Source organism: Leuciscus leuciscus (genome assembly GCF_965113295.1).
Source record: "Leuciscus leuciscus genome assembly, chromosome: 20".
Lineage (NCBI taxonomy): Eukaryota > Metazoa > Chordata > Actinopteri > Cypriniformes > Leuciscidae > Leuciscus > Leuciscus leuciscus.
The window spans coordinates 5,454,689-5,471,170 of record NC_138744.1 but is presented as its reverse complement, the minus strand read 5'-3'; the positions used below and the strand labels follow the sequence as shown (position 1 = coordinate 5,471,170).

Genomic DNA, 16,482 nt, shown 5'->3' with positions numbered 1-16,482 from the left:
TTTGAAGGTTCGGTTTGTACAGTGATGAAACGGCTCGCTGCCTATTAGGGTTGGGAATCGAGAATTGGTTCTTATTCAGAACCGGTTCCAAAAATAGATGGCAACCGAATCATTTGCATGGCATTCGGTTATGATAACGCTTCTGTTTTCTGCATTGATGCTGAATCTGCAGCACCACTGCAAAATAAATCATATTTAGTTGTAAGTTTGAACTTAATGTTATGAAAGACATGTGATGTGACAGTATGGTAACTCATACTCAAAATTTGTCCTCTGCATTTAACCCATCCAAGTTAGTGCACACTCATTAGGAGCAGTGAGTAGTGAACACACACACACTACAAATCATGGACACACACCCCTGGAGCACTGGGTAGCCTGGGGAGCGACTGGGGGTTTGATGCCTTGCTCAAGGGAACCTCAGGGTATTGAGGGTCAGGGTGGAAGAGAAATTCACTCCCCCATCTACATTTTCCTGCCGGTATTGAGAATCGAACCTGCAACCTTCAGGTTACAAGTCTGTCTCTCTAACCATTAGGCCACATCTCATTACATGCAATGACAAACATACAATATGTCTGGTATAGTTTGATTCTTGAACAAATGACTGGGGCAGTTGTGGTCAATGGTTCCTTGAGCCAGGCACCTAAACCCCATTCGCTCCCCAGGCTGCCCACTGCTCCGAGTGTGTGTGTCCACAGTTTGTAGTGTGTGTGTGTGTGTGTGTTCACTACTCTCTGCTCCTAATGTGTGACTAACTTGGACAGGTTAAACGCAGAGGACAAATTAAGTTCATGTCACTTCACTTATGAGCTGGACTTTTTTAACGAATCAGTCAAAAAGACTCACAAATTAGTTCCAAATTAGATTCAAACCAGATTGACCAGTGCATGAAAAAACAATGGTTTCTCCTGTAGTGCCTTAATATATAATTAGGACTAATTATTTTGAGTCCTTCTTCTAAGGTATTAAAAGAATCATTGGAATTGTTAAAGGGGTCCTATAATGCCCTTTTCATAAGTTGTAAAATAAATCTCTGATGTCCCCAGAGTGTGTATGTGAAGTTGCAGCTCAAAATACCCCACAGATAAAAAAAATTTTTTTGTAGCATGTTAAAATTGCCACTTTTTGAGGATGAGCAAAAACGCGCTGTTTTTGTGTTCCTTTAAATGCAAATGAGCTGCTGCTCCCGGCACAGAGGGCGGAGCTTCAACAGCTTGTGTGTGTGTTAGCAGCTCCGATTACCTCACACAGACACGCACTGAAAATGTCAAAAACTTTTAGCCTTTTATGTTCAAACCGGAGTCGCGGACAAAGATGGTGAGACTCATGAAGAAGTAACAACATGTAGAATGCAACAGGACATTTCTGAATGGTTAGTTGATGAATTTATGTTGCTGATGTGGCGTTAACAATCTTCTAGTCATTGATTAGCATATTCTGTCATGATAATCTATAAACCGTGTTCCCGGGGGCGGGGTTTATGTCAATTTTAGGGTTAGTGATGTCACTAACCCGTGAAGAAGCTCATTGTAGTCCCTACCAGCCGTTTGTTTTACAGCGTCCTTAAGCAATTTCTGTAAAAGAAAATATCTCCCTTTGCTTTGGACTTTGAGCGTCGTAACTTTAAACAGCAACACTACACACTAACTAAAGTTAAAAAAGTGAAATCATAATCAACCACCCCTTTAAAAAAATCAATGGAATCATTGCAGAACTTGAACTGAAACTGAAATCAGAATTTATTATCCATATTATTCCCATCCCTGTTAGTGCTTCCCATCACAGAGAGAATGTGAGAAACAGAAGATTATGAAAGAAAAGGCTGGAGGTCAAGGCAACGATGGAGGTCAAGGTAACATGTCTCTGCTCTGACTCTGTCACATCAAATGCACAATAGAGATGTGTTGGAGAAGAATCAGATGGAGAGGAATTACAGAATATGAGCCGCACAAAGACACAGTGAATTAGTCCAGTCCTGCGGTCTATGAGCTTATGTAAAACGCTCTCGTTACACTGGTCAATTTCCACACGCACAATGGCCAAATTTCCCCCTCGACTCCTCTGACACGCTCTATCTGACTGTTCCTGCTTCTAAGAGGCTTAGAGGAAAAATTTAGGTGACCTTTAAATAATCAGACACACTAGAGCAGAATATCTGCCGTCCAAACGCACAAGAGCTCAACTGTCTGGTGCCCAGATTTCAAAAGAATAAATTTGATTTCAGTGTCTGACAGGCACATTAACTTCTAAACAACACATTTAAGTAATGTTCCTTAATAATACACAAGAGGACAAACTTTCAAATAATCACATCCGTACACACGTACACGCACGCACACACACACACACACACACACACACACACACACACACACACACACACACACACACACACACACACACACACACACACACACACACACACACACACACACACACACACACACACACACACACACACACACACACACAAAACAAAAAAGCAGAAATGTCTGTAGACTTTGTAATGTTCATTCAAAAGTACTAAATAACCAAAAATTTCAATAAAACATAAAAATTGTGAAGTTCTTGCACAGGTCAATCCTGAAATCCTACTAGCATCTATATCATGACAATAAACATTTCATTTGACCTAAAACTGAGAAATATTAAGGAAAAAGATGGAGTATACAAGTTTTTTAACAGTAAACAGTATGGAGTAAACAGTATTCTAACTGTTTGTTTACAGTTTTGTTGTCCAAAGTTTCCCTGATTATTGTCGACGCGCTATTTTCAGTGAGAGTCCTCCATCGGTTGCTCGAAGACGCCCGCAGGGAATCAAACAGGCCTAAATATATTGTGGGATTCATTTATTACTGGAGCAAACACACAATTACCGTCTTCACCATGTGTGTCTGTTCACAGAAAGTGTTTTAGCGCAGCGAGGGTGATGTTGTGTACGTAGACTGGACTGTGAACATTCAAGGCCTTGAGAGAACGCTGATGCAACTATTCGCAACAAAATGTCAATAAATCTGTGCTGTATCCTAAACAAGGATGTCGGCTAATAGGGAAAGTGTGCATTATATTCCTCCTCATTATTTTCTTTAGTCTCATGGTGTTTTTTATTTTTTTTGTGTGTTTTTTAATGTACATATTTATTGATTTTACCACTCATTTTGTTGGCTAACACTTACAAAAAGTGCATGTCTCAAATAAATAAATAAATGTTTTCATGTTACGGCTGAATATGATAAATGGTTTTAAAATATATAAAAAATATATAGTTTTGATTTTAAAATTGTATATTTATTAAATTTCGAAATAAATAAAATGCTACAAGTGAATTTAGGCACCATTACAAATGCACAATATGAAAATTCACCATTCATTTCTGAGATTTGCTAAATATGACTAAATATTACACTTTAATAGTGTTATTACATTATTTGTTTTTAAATATCAACTTTAAAGGTATAGTGGAGGATCTTTCCGAATTTTAGATAAGACCCGCCCTCTCCACTTTTTGAATAAGTTTGATTGATTTACCAGAATGATTGACAATTAGGAGGACCAATAGTATAGGTTACCCACCAGGAAGTAAAAAATCCTCCACTATACCTTTAAATAAACATTAGATGACACCAAAGATAAATAAAAAATAGCAGAAAATGAGCATGCATTTACAATTAAATAAACAATCAGACCAATCGACATCTAGAACCGTACATTTTTGCTCAAATACAGTCCAGAACAGCTGAATCGGTGACCTCGCAGTTGAATCCTTCTCTCTCGCTAATAAATAGGAAGGCAGAGAAGAAATTATAGAGACTTAACACAACACTCCAGAAATCCTGTTATTAGCCTTTTTGTTTCCCATATTCAGTCTCCTGGCAAAAAGATTAGACGATTTTAAAAGAACTGCATAATCTTCTTTAACAGCTTATCAAAACTTTAATGATTTGCTGATAAAGCGCACAAATGAAGGCGCTGGTAAAGAGGATCAGCCCCCCAGTGCAGTGCAGTGATTAGAAGATGAGAGCTAAGAAAGGAAAAATCCCACGTCTGCCTCATGTTCACTTTGAGGGGGAAGAAACTCTGTTTCAGCGCAGAGGAGAGTCATAATCATCTGAAAAACATTCAGCTAAATGAGGGCTCTCACTCCGAAATCCTTGTACTTTGCGTATTTGCTTATTTATACATGCATCTCAATGTAATATTCCCATAAAAACAAGTTATTAAGGAACAACAAATTAATGCATCACGAAAACCACAGTTTCCGCTAAAACACAAAAGTGACTACAGTTATTAGTATCGCTTGTTAGCCTAATAACTCAAATTAGCCAAATTACTAAATTAGCCAATACCTTGATGAGAAGTGGTCTGCTAAAAAGTTTCTAAGCAATTGGACAGGAGAAAGTCTGTTGGCTTATTGAAAGAGTCAAGCCATTTATAGAGACCACGCACAACACCCTAGCAACTACCCGGCAACACCCTGACAACCATCCAGAACACCCTAGCAATCATGCAGCAATGCTATGTTAAAAACCCAAAACACCAACAGTGACTTATTTTACTCTGCAAATCCAGTTGTGTCAACAGTAAAACTGTGCTAACTTGCTAATAGCCATACCACATCATCACAAATAAATAAATTATAAAGACAGAAAGTCATTTGAATTTATCAACCCAGGCTCATACTGTACGTGCCTCTTCCTAAATGTTTGCAAAACTGCAAAAAACATGCCTATACGTATACATATACTTCACTGCAGGTTCTAGCTGAAATGAACAACTTGTATTCCTGTTCAGGGCAAATTATAGATTTATAAAGGCTTATTTTCACAGTTCCTTGCACAACATGTATGTTATGACCTCAAAACACTAGTAATCACATTTCCAGCTATGTATGGCTTTTCTAGCATTGTAATCTTGCTCATAAGCTCACCTAATACTTGTGATGATGTGGAGCATCGGTTATAAGTCCCGTTAGTCAGACTCACAACACTCATTAAAAGAGCTCAAAGACTTGTAGAATCAAACTAAAATGGCATGATTGCTTAAAAAAATGCATTTTAACTCTTTCCCTGCCATTTCCGTGTTCCTGGCTTTCCGTGTTGTCACTGTTATGAGGTAGGGGGCACTATTACGCATCTCCCGAGCGAGTACAGTATCTCCAGATCAAAACACAGGCAAAGAAGAAGCAGAAACGAGCGATCTCGTAAGCATGCATATGAAAAATAATGCAATCATCAACAATAAACAGCATATAAATCAAAATGGCCTAATGTTACCAAATGAAATGTCGACCCAGGACTAGGTATAGGATTGTGCAAGCTTCGGGGGTGTTGATGGACTCGATCTACTCCATCTATGTTTTGATCATCGCTCTGAATCCCATCCAGATGTATTCTTTTTTTCTCAAAATGTTGCTTTTTTATGAAACCAACCCACATGCAATATTAAAATAATGCATGAAATTAGAATAAAACTGATTTGTTTTGTTTAAAAGCAGAGGGTCTGTTATTTCTTTTGATACATTGCCTGTTAAGATATTCATACAACAAAATATTATGGAGGCCATGAAATTTTGGCGCTGGGTGGCAACTTTTAAAGTAAAAAAAAAACAACTCTGGCAGGGAAAGGGTTAATCTCATGCTCGCTAACCTTTTAGCGGCACTCACTGGACATTTTCATTTCCGAAATGCCACGATACATACATGAACCAACGTAATGAAAAACGTTGCCAGATTCATGTTCATCTGACATGATTCATCTGTAAAACTAAACAGGCTTTTACTGAAAATTTGCTAAAAAGTGTTGCAAAACAGGCATTTCCAGTGACCCTGGGTGGGAATTTATTAGAAATTATATAGAAATTATAGTGTTCTGGTGGAAACAACAGTAGGGTTAGCATTGTAAGAGTTATAACGTGTTGCTAAAGCTGTGTATTCACACTCATACTGTGTGAAGTTTAGACAGCATGGATGGGTTATTAAATCTTAATGTTGCGTTTGATTCTCGACACATGTGCAGTTTGACGCATGAGGAAACGTGTGTATCCATCACGTCTGTCTTAGGGCCATCCAAGCATTTGCAAACAGGGAAAATGATGTCATTAAAGCAAATGTCAGCGAATTACATTTGTCACAGCAAAATCACAATGACCTGTGACCCCACGACCTTACATTACAAATCGCAATGCTAATAGATGTAAGAGACACGGGAACCAAAGCCACACTAGACGTCTTTGAGCATGAGCTGTACACAAACACAGGTCAAAAAGAAAGAAAGAAAGAAAGAAAAGATAGCAGAAGTGTGCGGCGCATGTGTGTTTGGTACGGGGCAGATAAAGCGTCCTCTTACCTTTGCTGTAAACCACACAGTTGTTCTTGTTGTCGTCTGTTCCCTGCCAAGTCACATCCAGCAGCCACCTGGGGCCTGCGTTCAACACCAGCGGGACGTGAGGCTTCGTCTTCTGCAGAGGTGGAGATAACACACACACACACACACACAACAATCATTTGTTTATTTGAGGGACAGTTTAGCAACAAGCTCATGATCATAAGGAACTTTATGATATTCAACAGGGATCAACAATAAAGATAAGATTTTTTTTTGGTTCACATTTTTACTTGCAGTGTGACAGATTTGGGTCAGTTGATGGAACAGACACTTGCTTTGCCGCTAACAATTTACATGCATTTTGCACCCAAAAATTTTTTTTTAATAACAGTTTACAACAAGACTTAATTTGTTAACATTAGTCAATGTAACAATTTTTGCACCTACATGTCTATAATGTAATTTGGACATCAGCTGTTTACAGATTTACATTGAACCTCCCTGTTTATGTTTGTTTATGTTTGTTTTTTTATATATAAAATACAAAAACTCAATAAATATTTGAATGATAAAAAAAACATTAGTCAATGTATTAACTAACATGAACTAACAATGAGCAATGCATGTATTACTGTATGTATTAATATTTGTTAATATTAGTCGTTCATTGTTAGTTCACAGGTCATTAACAAATACAACTTTTGATTTTAATAATGTATTAGTAAATGTTGAAATTAACATTAGTTTACAAGAATTAAAAATGAACAATACTTCTACAGCATTTATTAATCTTAGTACAAGTAATTAACTAATGTTAATGAATGAAACCTTATGTTATCTTCTTTATGTTTTACAAACTTAAATGTTTAGTTTTCTGTGATGTATTCTACATTGTTGTTGCAAATTCTGCTGATTTGTCACAAAGATCATAATTGATCCAATATTACTTAGCTAACTAACATAGATGAGTATCCAATTTCTAACCTTGGATTATGAACTGAAGTGCTGCAAAAGTGTTTGTAAATTTAAGAATTTGTATAAGAAAAAAATACAGGAAAGTTACAAGAAAAATGATGACTAACACGCTTAAAATGATGATGATAATTAAAATGATGATAATTAAGTGTAAAGATAGGTATTACTGAAAATATTTGGTGTTTGGGGTGAGGATTGGGGTTGATCCATAAAGCAGCTGTTTTTTTTGTTTTTTTTTATGTGCACAAATAAGCGACAGGTACCATAAGATTTTCTTCTTCCTGTTCCTTTTTTTTTATTATTATTATTCGTTCATGCATGCATGTTATGTATGAATGAATGAAAAAAATGTAGGTATGACTTGTGCAATAAATAAATAAATAAATAAATAAATAAAGATGAGGTTTTGTTGAATTTACAAAAATGGCTGGAAGCATCATTGATTTTTGGAGATACATTGCAGTTGTATAATTTCCAGCTTGTTGCATATTTTCCTTTTGTAAAGAAAAAACATATTTTAATGAACAAAACATTTTGCAAAAAAAAAAAAAAAAAAGCCAGCGAGATATCTTTACTTTGGTAACAAACACTGCCAAAAGTTTGGGGTCTGAAGAATTTTAAGAAATTAATACTTTTATTCAGCAAAGAATGATTTCTGAAGGATCATGTGACACAGAAGACTGGAGAAATTCCGTTTTGTCATCACAGGAATAAATTACATTTTAAAATATATTCAAACAGCTTTTTCAAATTGTAATAATAATCCACAATATTACCGTTTTCACTCTATTTTTCATCAAATCAGTGCAGCTTTGGTGAACATAAGATAGTTCTATCAAAACTGTAGACATTAATGTAAATCATCACGATTTGCAATAAAACATTTCAAAAAATCATAGAAATCCTAATGTTTTAAATGTCTGCGAAGTGTAAAAACAGTAAGTGTTGTAGTGACAACGTGTCTTATTAGACTTGATTTAACATCCTTCAGTAAAAATAAATGAGTAAAACACAAAATTGAACCTTTTTAGGACAGGCAAAAGAATAATATGACTGGTCTCTCCAGTGGATGAGGAGAGGACAATTCTGTGATATATGTACACATGATGAGAACTGACACTGAAACAATTTCTAGAGTTTAATGGTGTTTTCAGTATCAATAACCTCTCCAGCGTCCTGCATTTAACTCCAAAGAGTGTGGAATTATCAGCCTGAATTTTCCCCAGCGATCCAGTTTCTGATCTCTCCGATTACGCCCTGATTCTCAGGTGCCTGGGAATTGCAAAAAGAATGCGTGCAGCTTTCGGCGAGCGTTCAGGACTGAACTTTGGCCACATTGTGCCTCCCTATCGCCACCATCTCACTATTTCCTGCAACGGGCAGAGAAGAATTTAAAGAATCAGTATCCATTTCAAAGGCCGATTGAGGTTAAGTTTTATAATGCTCCGGCAAATTATTCCGAATGTGTAACGTCATTTTTCTTTTCTGGCCGGGGTCGAAGCGCACAGCTTCAACTTCTATCTATAAGGTGAAAGCGGTAAGATAGAGAAAAGCTACTCAAATGAACTCGCACCCTTTTGTGGAGAAAGAGACACTGCTGGTGCCCGGCTGTTCTCTATGCAAGTTATTTCATTTTTCAAATGGCTTTTTTTAAAAGGGCAATGAAAGCTCACTCCGAGGCAGGATTGGTAGAGATCTTGGACAGCTGTTACAGTAGCCCATTACTGGCAGGCAAAATGTCTGTCTTTCTGGGCCATTAGACGTGACGCCCCAGGCACACCTTCATTAGAGTGCAGCAGAAATAGTTTAGCTAAGTGAAAATGGGCTGGAGTCGGTCTACAAGCAGCTCACGTGACATCATTTCCTTTCCCGAGTCTACATCCCCCGAGCTGTTGCAAGGTATGCATTCACAACAGATAGGATGTCAGAAACAAATGGGAAATGTTGTCAATTTGGTCACTTTTTTTCCTTAAATTCTTTAGCGGAAACAAAGAAACAGCATATATTGTACAGATTTAAAAAAAATTATGTGGGTGGCAAATCAGATTATTTGGTCTTGAGAGAATTTATAGAGAAATATTTGAGATCTCCGAATTTTAATAGCAAACTTTGCTGTGCTGTCTTGTGAAAACAATCTGAGACAAGACATTTCTACACTGATTTCTTTCAGAAATTGCTAGTAAATTGTGAATTATTAAAAGTGAACTTTTCAGGATGGACATCTTTAAAACATACTCCAATAATGTTTTATTTACAGCTTTGAATATCTTTTTACGGTGTAGAACAAAAGGGATACTTGTGAAATTACAAGGATCCTTTTGTCAAGAAATAAATGAGATATTAAAAAGATATTAATTTGCTCTCAATCTAATTTAGGTTATACAATTGAGTTATATATATTTTTTAATATGATGTCTTTATTATTCTATCAAACTACAGGTGAAATCCTGTCTTAAAGGGTGTTTTGACCCTCACCTGGACGTCTACGTTGGCATCTTTTCCCACACTGGCAGCGAGACAACCCTCGGTCATTTAACACAGCTCCCGTTTCACATCTCAAATTAGCCATACAATAACATCTTATATCCAGGCTGACCTGAGAATTTTACAGGCCTGTCAAAGAGCACCACAGACAGTCTGATTGTTGCCACGACAACTATCTAAAATGAGAATCAGATTAACCCTTTCTCTGATCCCCACCGTCTGGAGTCATCTCTTATTCAGAAGCAAAGGTCCGCCCTGTCTGTCTCTCTCTCTCTCTCTCTCTCTCTCTCTCTCTCTCTCTCTCTCTCATGGCCCAGAAGTTCCCCAGCTAAAGCAGCTAATGATGCAATTCATGGAAAAAATGGCCACACATGAAACTTAAAAAAATTTAGATGTGTATCATGAGACTCAAATTCCGCCATTTATCAATATTTTTCAAAAACTATAGCTGCAGTGCTTTCATAAAACAGTATGCATTGCATAGGCAAATGTTTAAAACAGTATTTCAAAATACATGACCTGCATTGAAGGGATAGTTCACTTTGAAATTAAATGTTGGTATGTTTTAGCTTACCTCAAGGGCATCCAAGATGTAGGTGTCTTTGTTTCCGCAGTTTTGATATTTTTAGGTCAAACCGTTCTTGTCTGTCAGTCATATAATGCAGGTCTATGGTCACTATCTCAAAGAGCATGCACAGAGAAGTCCAAATTAAACAATTCCCCATCGTAAGTACACATTGATGGCCTAAGACACGAAATGAGCGATTTGTGTGAGAAAACGAAAAGTATTTATATTGTTTTTACCTCTTGTACACAACCAGGCGCTTGCACAGACTAAGCCAGAACGCGCGCACACGGCCCCACACGTCACACACCACACCAGGAAGCGCGCGCGCCCTCAGATCACTTGGACGTGGCTGTGTACAAGAGGTAAAAACGATATAAATACTGTTCGTTTTCTCAAACAAACCGCTTGTTTCGTGTCTTAGGCCATCAATGTGTACTTACGATGGGGAAATGTTTAATTTGGACTTCTCTGTGCATGCTCTTTGAGGTGGTGACCATAGACCTGCATTATATGACTGACAGACAAGAACGGCTTGACCTAAAAATATCAAATTGAAACTACCGCGGAAACAAAGACACCTACATCTTGGATGCCCTTGAGGTAAGCTAAAACATACCAAAATTTAATTTCAAAGTGAACTATCCCTTTAATTCAGTGTGGCTTGCCTATCATCTCTGATAAGCCATACAGAGGTATTCAGTGGAATGAAGTGTTGTTTCACTAGCTGTGTAGAGCAGTTTACAAAAATTTCAATAACATTAAGGACAAATAGTGAGTGATACAATTACTTCACTGTAAACAATACACTTTATACTGGTTCCAAATGGTAATTTTATACATATTTCTGTCATGACAATTCTCTAAGTGTTTGGTATGGTAATGGCTATGACAGTATGTTTGGTCTTGACGGAATAGATCTGCTATTGCTGCTGCTGCAGAGCAAGTACGGGACTTGCTACTGCCAATACATACATGACATGCTACTGTGAACAAGTAAGACATGCTGCTTCTGTACAATATAGCATACATGAATTACCCGTAGCAGATCTATACAGGTGGAGCTGGGGAAGAGGGAGGGTTTCTGAAAGTGCGCTGCAACTGTTACAGAAAATGCTGACCAAGTATTTGAAGGTTGAGCAGCGAGCTCATTGGCTACTGATACAGCAGGAACCAATCAGCTGTGCCCTATAGAGCATGATGTGATTGCAAGCAGATTGAGTTAAGGACCTATCAGCCTGTGCCATCTAGAGTTTCATGACTGAACTTTGTTTTGATACATTTTTTATATTTTGTATAAAAATACCTTCAAGAGTCAGAAAATTGTGATTAACATAATTCACGCTAGAAACAGAAGGTTTAGACTACTGCATTGTGGCAAACAGTGCTCGGGTTGTATACTGTACATTTATGCAAATATAGTTGTTCACTCATGTATAGTATTATAGAAATACACAATATTTGCATACTGTGTTAAAAAATATACAGTGTAATCTGTGATTGTAGACATCTGAATATCAAAGAGAGACTCTAAATCTGCTGCAATATGTTCCAACGAACAATGCAAGTTTAATATAATTAAGTCAAACACAAACGAACACACGCATACTGTAATAAAACAGTAGATAATGTTTCGCAATCTCGCGTCGATGTACAAGTGAAGCGAATGTGTCTCATTTGCAGACAGATGCTGAGGTGATGCTTGATTTAAGACCTTCACCGGAGGCGCTGTGTGTAAGTAACAGATCTCTAGTCTCACTCCACTGGTTTGCAATCTCTCTCTCTCCATGTGTAAGAGATACAGTGACCAAAACAGTGTAGTCAGCGAGCGAGTGATTACAAACTGATGCTCCAAATTCGCTATAAAATGAAAATCAATATTTCCACAAGTTGCTGCAACATAAAAGATAACCTTCATTGATTTTTCACGACTTAGGCCTGTGTGATAAAATCTAATATAAATTTTCAGCCGGTCGGATTTGGATCAGAGGAGGGAAGCAGGGGCTGCCGATAAGTTCCTCGCTAACATCCCTCAGAGTTGGCTTATTTTCCCCCTTCCTCTTCCTTCTCTTTCTCCCCTTTTTTTTTCCCCTCTCCTCCACCTCTTTCCGAGCCACGGCTGTACTATTTATAATTGGCCCGGTACGACGAAAGCTTCTATCGGGAATCAGCTCTAATTTTTATTACGGAGCGGCTAAAGCCTGTTCCAGATAATTTGGAAATTTCAGGGGGAATTGTGATGGAGCTGATGGCAGTGGCGCGGAGGCCCGCAGAAAAGAGCTAACCTGTAATAGCCTGTGTGGCGGCAGCTGATTAAATGTTGCCATAGATGAAAGACCCGCCATCGCCGCAATAAATTAACCAATCACACAAATCCCAAGTCGCCGCTAATCCGGCCTTGATACCCTGATCCTCTGATCAGCCGAAGGAGGTGAAGGGAAGAAAGTGGCTGGTGACACTGTGAGCCACCCTGACTCCAGGCCTGTGTGTAAACAACGGGCTAATGATATCGGTTCTGACCGCTGCCACGGTCCCTAGCGCTCCTGCCCGCCGGAAATCCCAGTGTCCACGCTACGCACTCTTCATTTCTGCTATCAAACCACACAGGAAGAGATTAAAAGCATGTTATACCTTTTGATTTTAAGCCTTTAAATCGACCAAAATCATTTCATTCTTTTGGTAAGTGTGAAAAAAAAAAATATCTAATTCAGCATGAGAATTAGGGTTAGATATGGATTTGTCAGATTCACTTCCAGAAACACTCCACATCTGAAGTTCAGGATACCTCAAATATTAATGTAGATTATTATTATTATTATAAAACAAGAAGGTATGCATTCATTAAATTCTATGTAATACATTATGATCATTTGTACTATATTCATATGTATAAGAGCAACTTGAAATGTCTGGTTTTGGAGATTTCTTAATGCAACCAATAAGTTATAAAATATATAACAATGAAAATGCTGGAAAATTAAATGTATACTGGTCTTTAAAACAATTAAACAAATATACATTAGAGTTTACATTGGGAATTTTCAATTTGTTGTGATTTTGTTATGATTTAGACTATAATTAAGACTAATAGACAAACAGCAATGTTACAAAGATACAACCAAAGTATGTAAATACATAAATAAGGAAACCAAAAGTAAAGATAATTGGCAAGTAGAAAAAAACAAAAAAATCAATGACACAAGGACAATGTTTAAAGAGTAAAATTTAGATAATTTTAATCCGAATAAATGGCATTATTTGATAGATCAATGTCCTTGAATCATTGCATTTATTTATTTTTTTATGTATTAAAAAGCAGAGATTCAAAGACATAAATGAATTAAAATTGATTAAATTCTGTTTTAGTTTGAAAGGAAATCCTGTAGCTCATACAGTCGAACATGTCACTCGGCAACGCCAAGGTCACAGGTTATATTTCCAAAGAAAGCTTGAATTGTACGCTTTGGATAAAAGTGTCTGGCAAACGCACAAGTGACAGATTTTCTTTTCAAACGACCCATTCAGAACCTTAATTTCTGCATGTATAACCTATAACACGCACACTGTGTTCACAGGACATTCTCACTGAGAGCAGATTCTACAACTCATATTCTCTACTACATATGAATATATGAATGCCATATGTCAGACTGACATGTGTGAGGGGTTCGAGGCAGAGGTGAAGGCTGAAGGTGAGGATAACAGGACCGGACCTGCTCTAAGACTCTGTTTACAACATAACGCACCCTCGATATGGCGACTTCAATTAGTTGTTCGCCATGATGAAACAAATTGCATGTGGTCAACTGGAAATTTCATTAAGACAGATTTTCCCGCAGCTCTCGTTATCTCCGTGCATTAATATTTCCTCAGGCTTGCTGGACGGGTGAGTTGCGGGGGACATTTTTTCCCCTTCCACGCAGCAAACGTCCAAATCCACATGAAATTATGGATTCTCTAAAAATAAACCCTGATGTTTCTCCTTTTCATGTGCTGTTTGATAAACTAAATAAAGCCCCCTCCCCCCCATTTTTTCAAAATCACTATCTAGCCCAGAAAATATATTCCCATGTCTGTCATCCGTTCCAGCCTGCTCTTTTTAAATGGCAGTGGTTTCATTGCCTAAAATGAAAAGATACCTCCTCCTTGGTGCCGTCTTTGCTTCTTCTTCTTTTTTTTTTTTTTTCTTTTTTTTCAAGCGAGCATCTGCTATTGGGAGGCTAAATAACGGAAATATGCAAAAAGAGAAATTGCACGCTAATTCCCTTTGGAGATAGATCTTGGCGCCTGCCCTGTCATAAATCAGAGAATTTCGATATGAAATGAGGCAAGCTGCTCTAATCATTTCTGCATTTCAAATTGGATCACTGGCTCAATCGCTTGGCTTTTAAACTGCTTGCCTAAGAGCAAATGTGAGGTGGGAGATAATGGGGAAGAAATCTCAGCCCGCGTGCCGTAGTTAGTTTACTGCTTGAGTGCAAAAGAATGCTTTCAGCCCCCCTCCTCCTCCTCCCCTCTCTGCAGCTTTCTCTTTTCAACTTTGTTAAATTGACTTTTTCGTTTGAAATCGATTAAATTGAGAATCACTCCGGCTCTACCAATCTTTTAAGGAACACCCATTGAGGTTCGCTCGGGCCTATCGTTTTGCACTGTTCGTCGTTGCTATAGGAACCATGCATATTTATTCAAAATCACCTTGCTTTAAAAAATAGTTTGACTGTTCAGTGCTGATTTCATCTCAATCTTTTCTGAAGACAGAAATGTGTCCTGTTTACCTCCTAAACAACAGCTGACAGAGATTAAAATGGCTGAATGAAGCGAATGAACAGGACAGTGTGTTTTGTAGAAATGCGCCGTTGTCATTTCTCGTTTTCTTTGACACGTTGCATTTTACTGCCATTAAACGTCCATTTCCTGATCTTGAGCATCTGATTGGTTATCTTGCCTGCAACAACTGAGCTGATGAATTGAAAAATGAGGGGTAGATGCTAGCCAGTGTCTTGTATTGGCTTTGGACTGCATGTTTTGAAGGTTTCTGGTTTAATGAGCACTTAGCCTCCAGGACAGGAGCTGTTCCTGTCGCCGTGTCTCTCCTCCAGGGCTGAATGGTACAGTCAGAGGCTGCTGGGGACTTCATTAGCACATGCACCCGGCCATATACTGTGATGGGCCAGATTTATAATGGTACAATTTAAAAGAAATGCAGTTCACCCATAAATGAACATGCTGTCACATCATGTACTCACCCTCATGTGGTTCTAAACCGGCTGGTTTTTACGGGGAACCTAAAAGGAGAGCTTTTGAAGAACCTTTACGAAGCTCTTTTCCTAAAAGAGCTATAAAATGAGTTAATAGTGTATGCACTATTTTACAGTTTAACAAAGCCAAACATAGCTTTGCATGAGGAAAACACTGAAAATCAATGAATAATATAGTGTCAAGGCAAGTTTAAACATCATTGATGATTAATGTATAATGGGGAATGATATTTGAGAGCTGTGAAGAAGGGGACTATTTTAATATTTAAATTTTTAATGAATTTTTTTTTAAGTTTGTTCTTCACACAAAGCTTGTTCGTATAACTTCAGAAAAGTACAATAAGTTTTATGGACCAATTTGATTGTACTTTTATAGTGTGTTTTTGTCCTTTTTGAAGCTTGACAGTCATGATCACTATGAACAGTGATGATATGGAAAAGAGCTTTGTAAAAATCTTCTAAATTTCTCCTTTTGTTTTGCCCAAAAAAAAAAAAAAAAAATTATAATAGTAAAAAAAAAAAAAAAAAAAAAAAAAAAAAAAAAAAAAAAATTATATATATATATATATATATATATATATATATATATATATATATATATATATATATATATATATATATAAACCAGGTATAATAAAACATGAGGTAAATAATGTAGTAAATAATGGCAGAAACTTAATTTTTGCATCAACTATTCCTTTAAAGTGTGCCAATATCTTAAGCAGAAAGCACTTGCCATTGTGTAGATGCAACAATACTGGGCGTGCACAAATTAGAATAAAACGACAATAACTAAAATCATCCACACAACACAACCTGAACAAATTCAAGCATACTTGAAAGCAAACAAAGTAGAGTGTTCGACTGCCTGAC

General features: G+C 37.3%; 1 protein-coding gene across 2 annotated transcripts in view; it reads right to left on the bottom strand.

Moving 5' to 3' along the window:
- The window catches only part of zfpm2a (zinc finger protein, FOG family member 2a), a 177,859-nt gene that overhangs the window by 44,089 nt on the left and 117,288 nt on the right, over positions 1-16,482 (bottom strand). For both annotated transcript variants that reach the window (XM_082150648.1, XM_082150647.1), the window contains one exon: positions 6,349-6,460. In XM_082150648.1, coding sequence (XP_082006774.1) covers positions 6,349-6,460 — 112 coding nt within the window. The remainder of the gene's footprint in view (positions 1-6,348; positions 6,461-16,482) is intronic.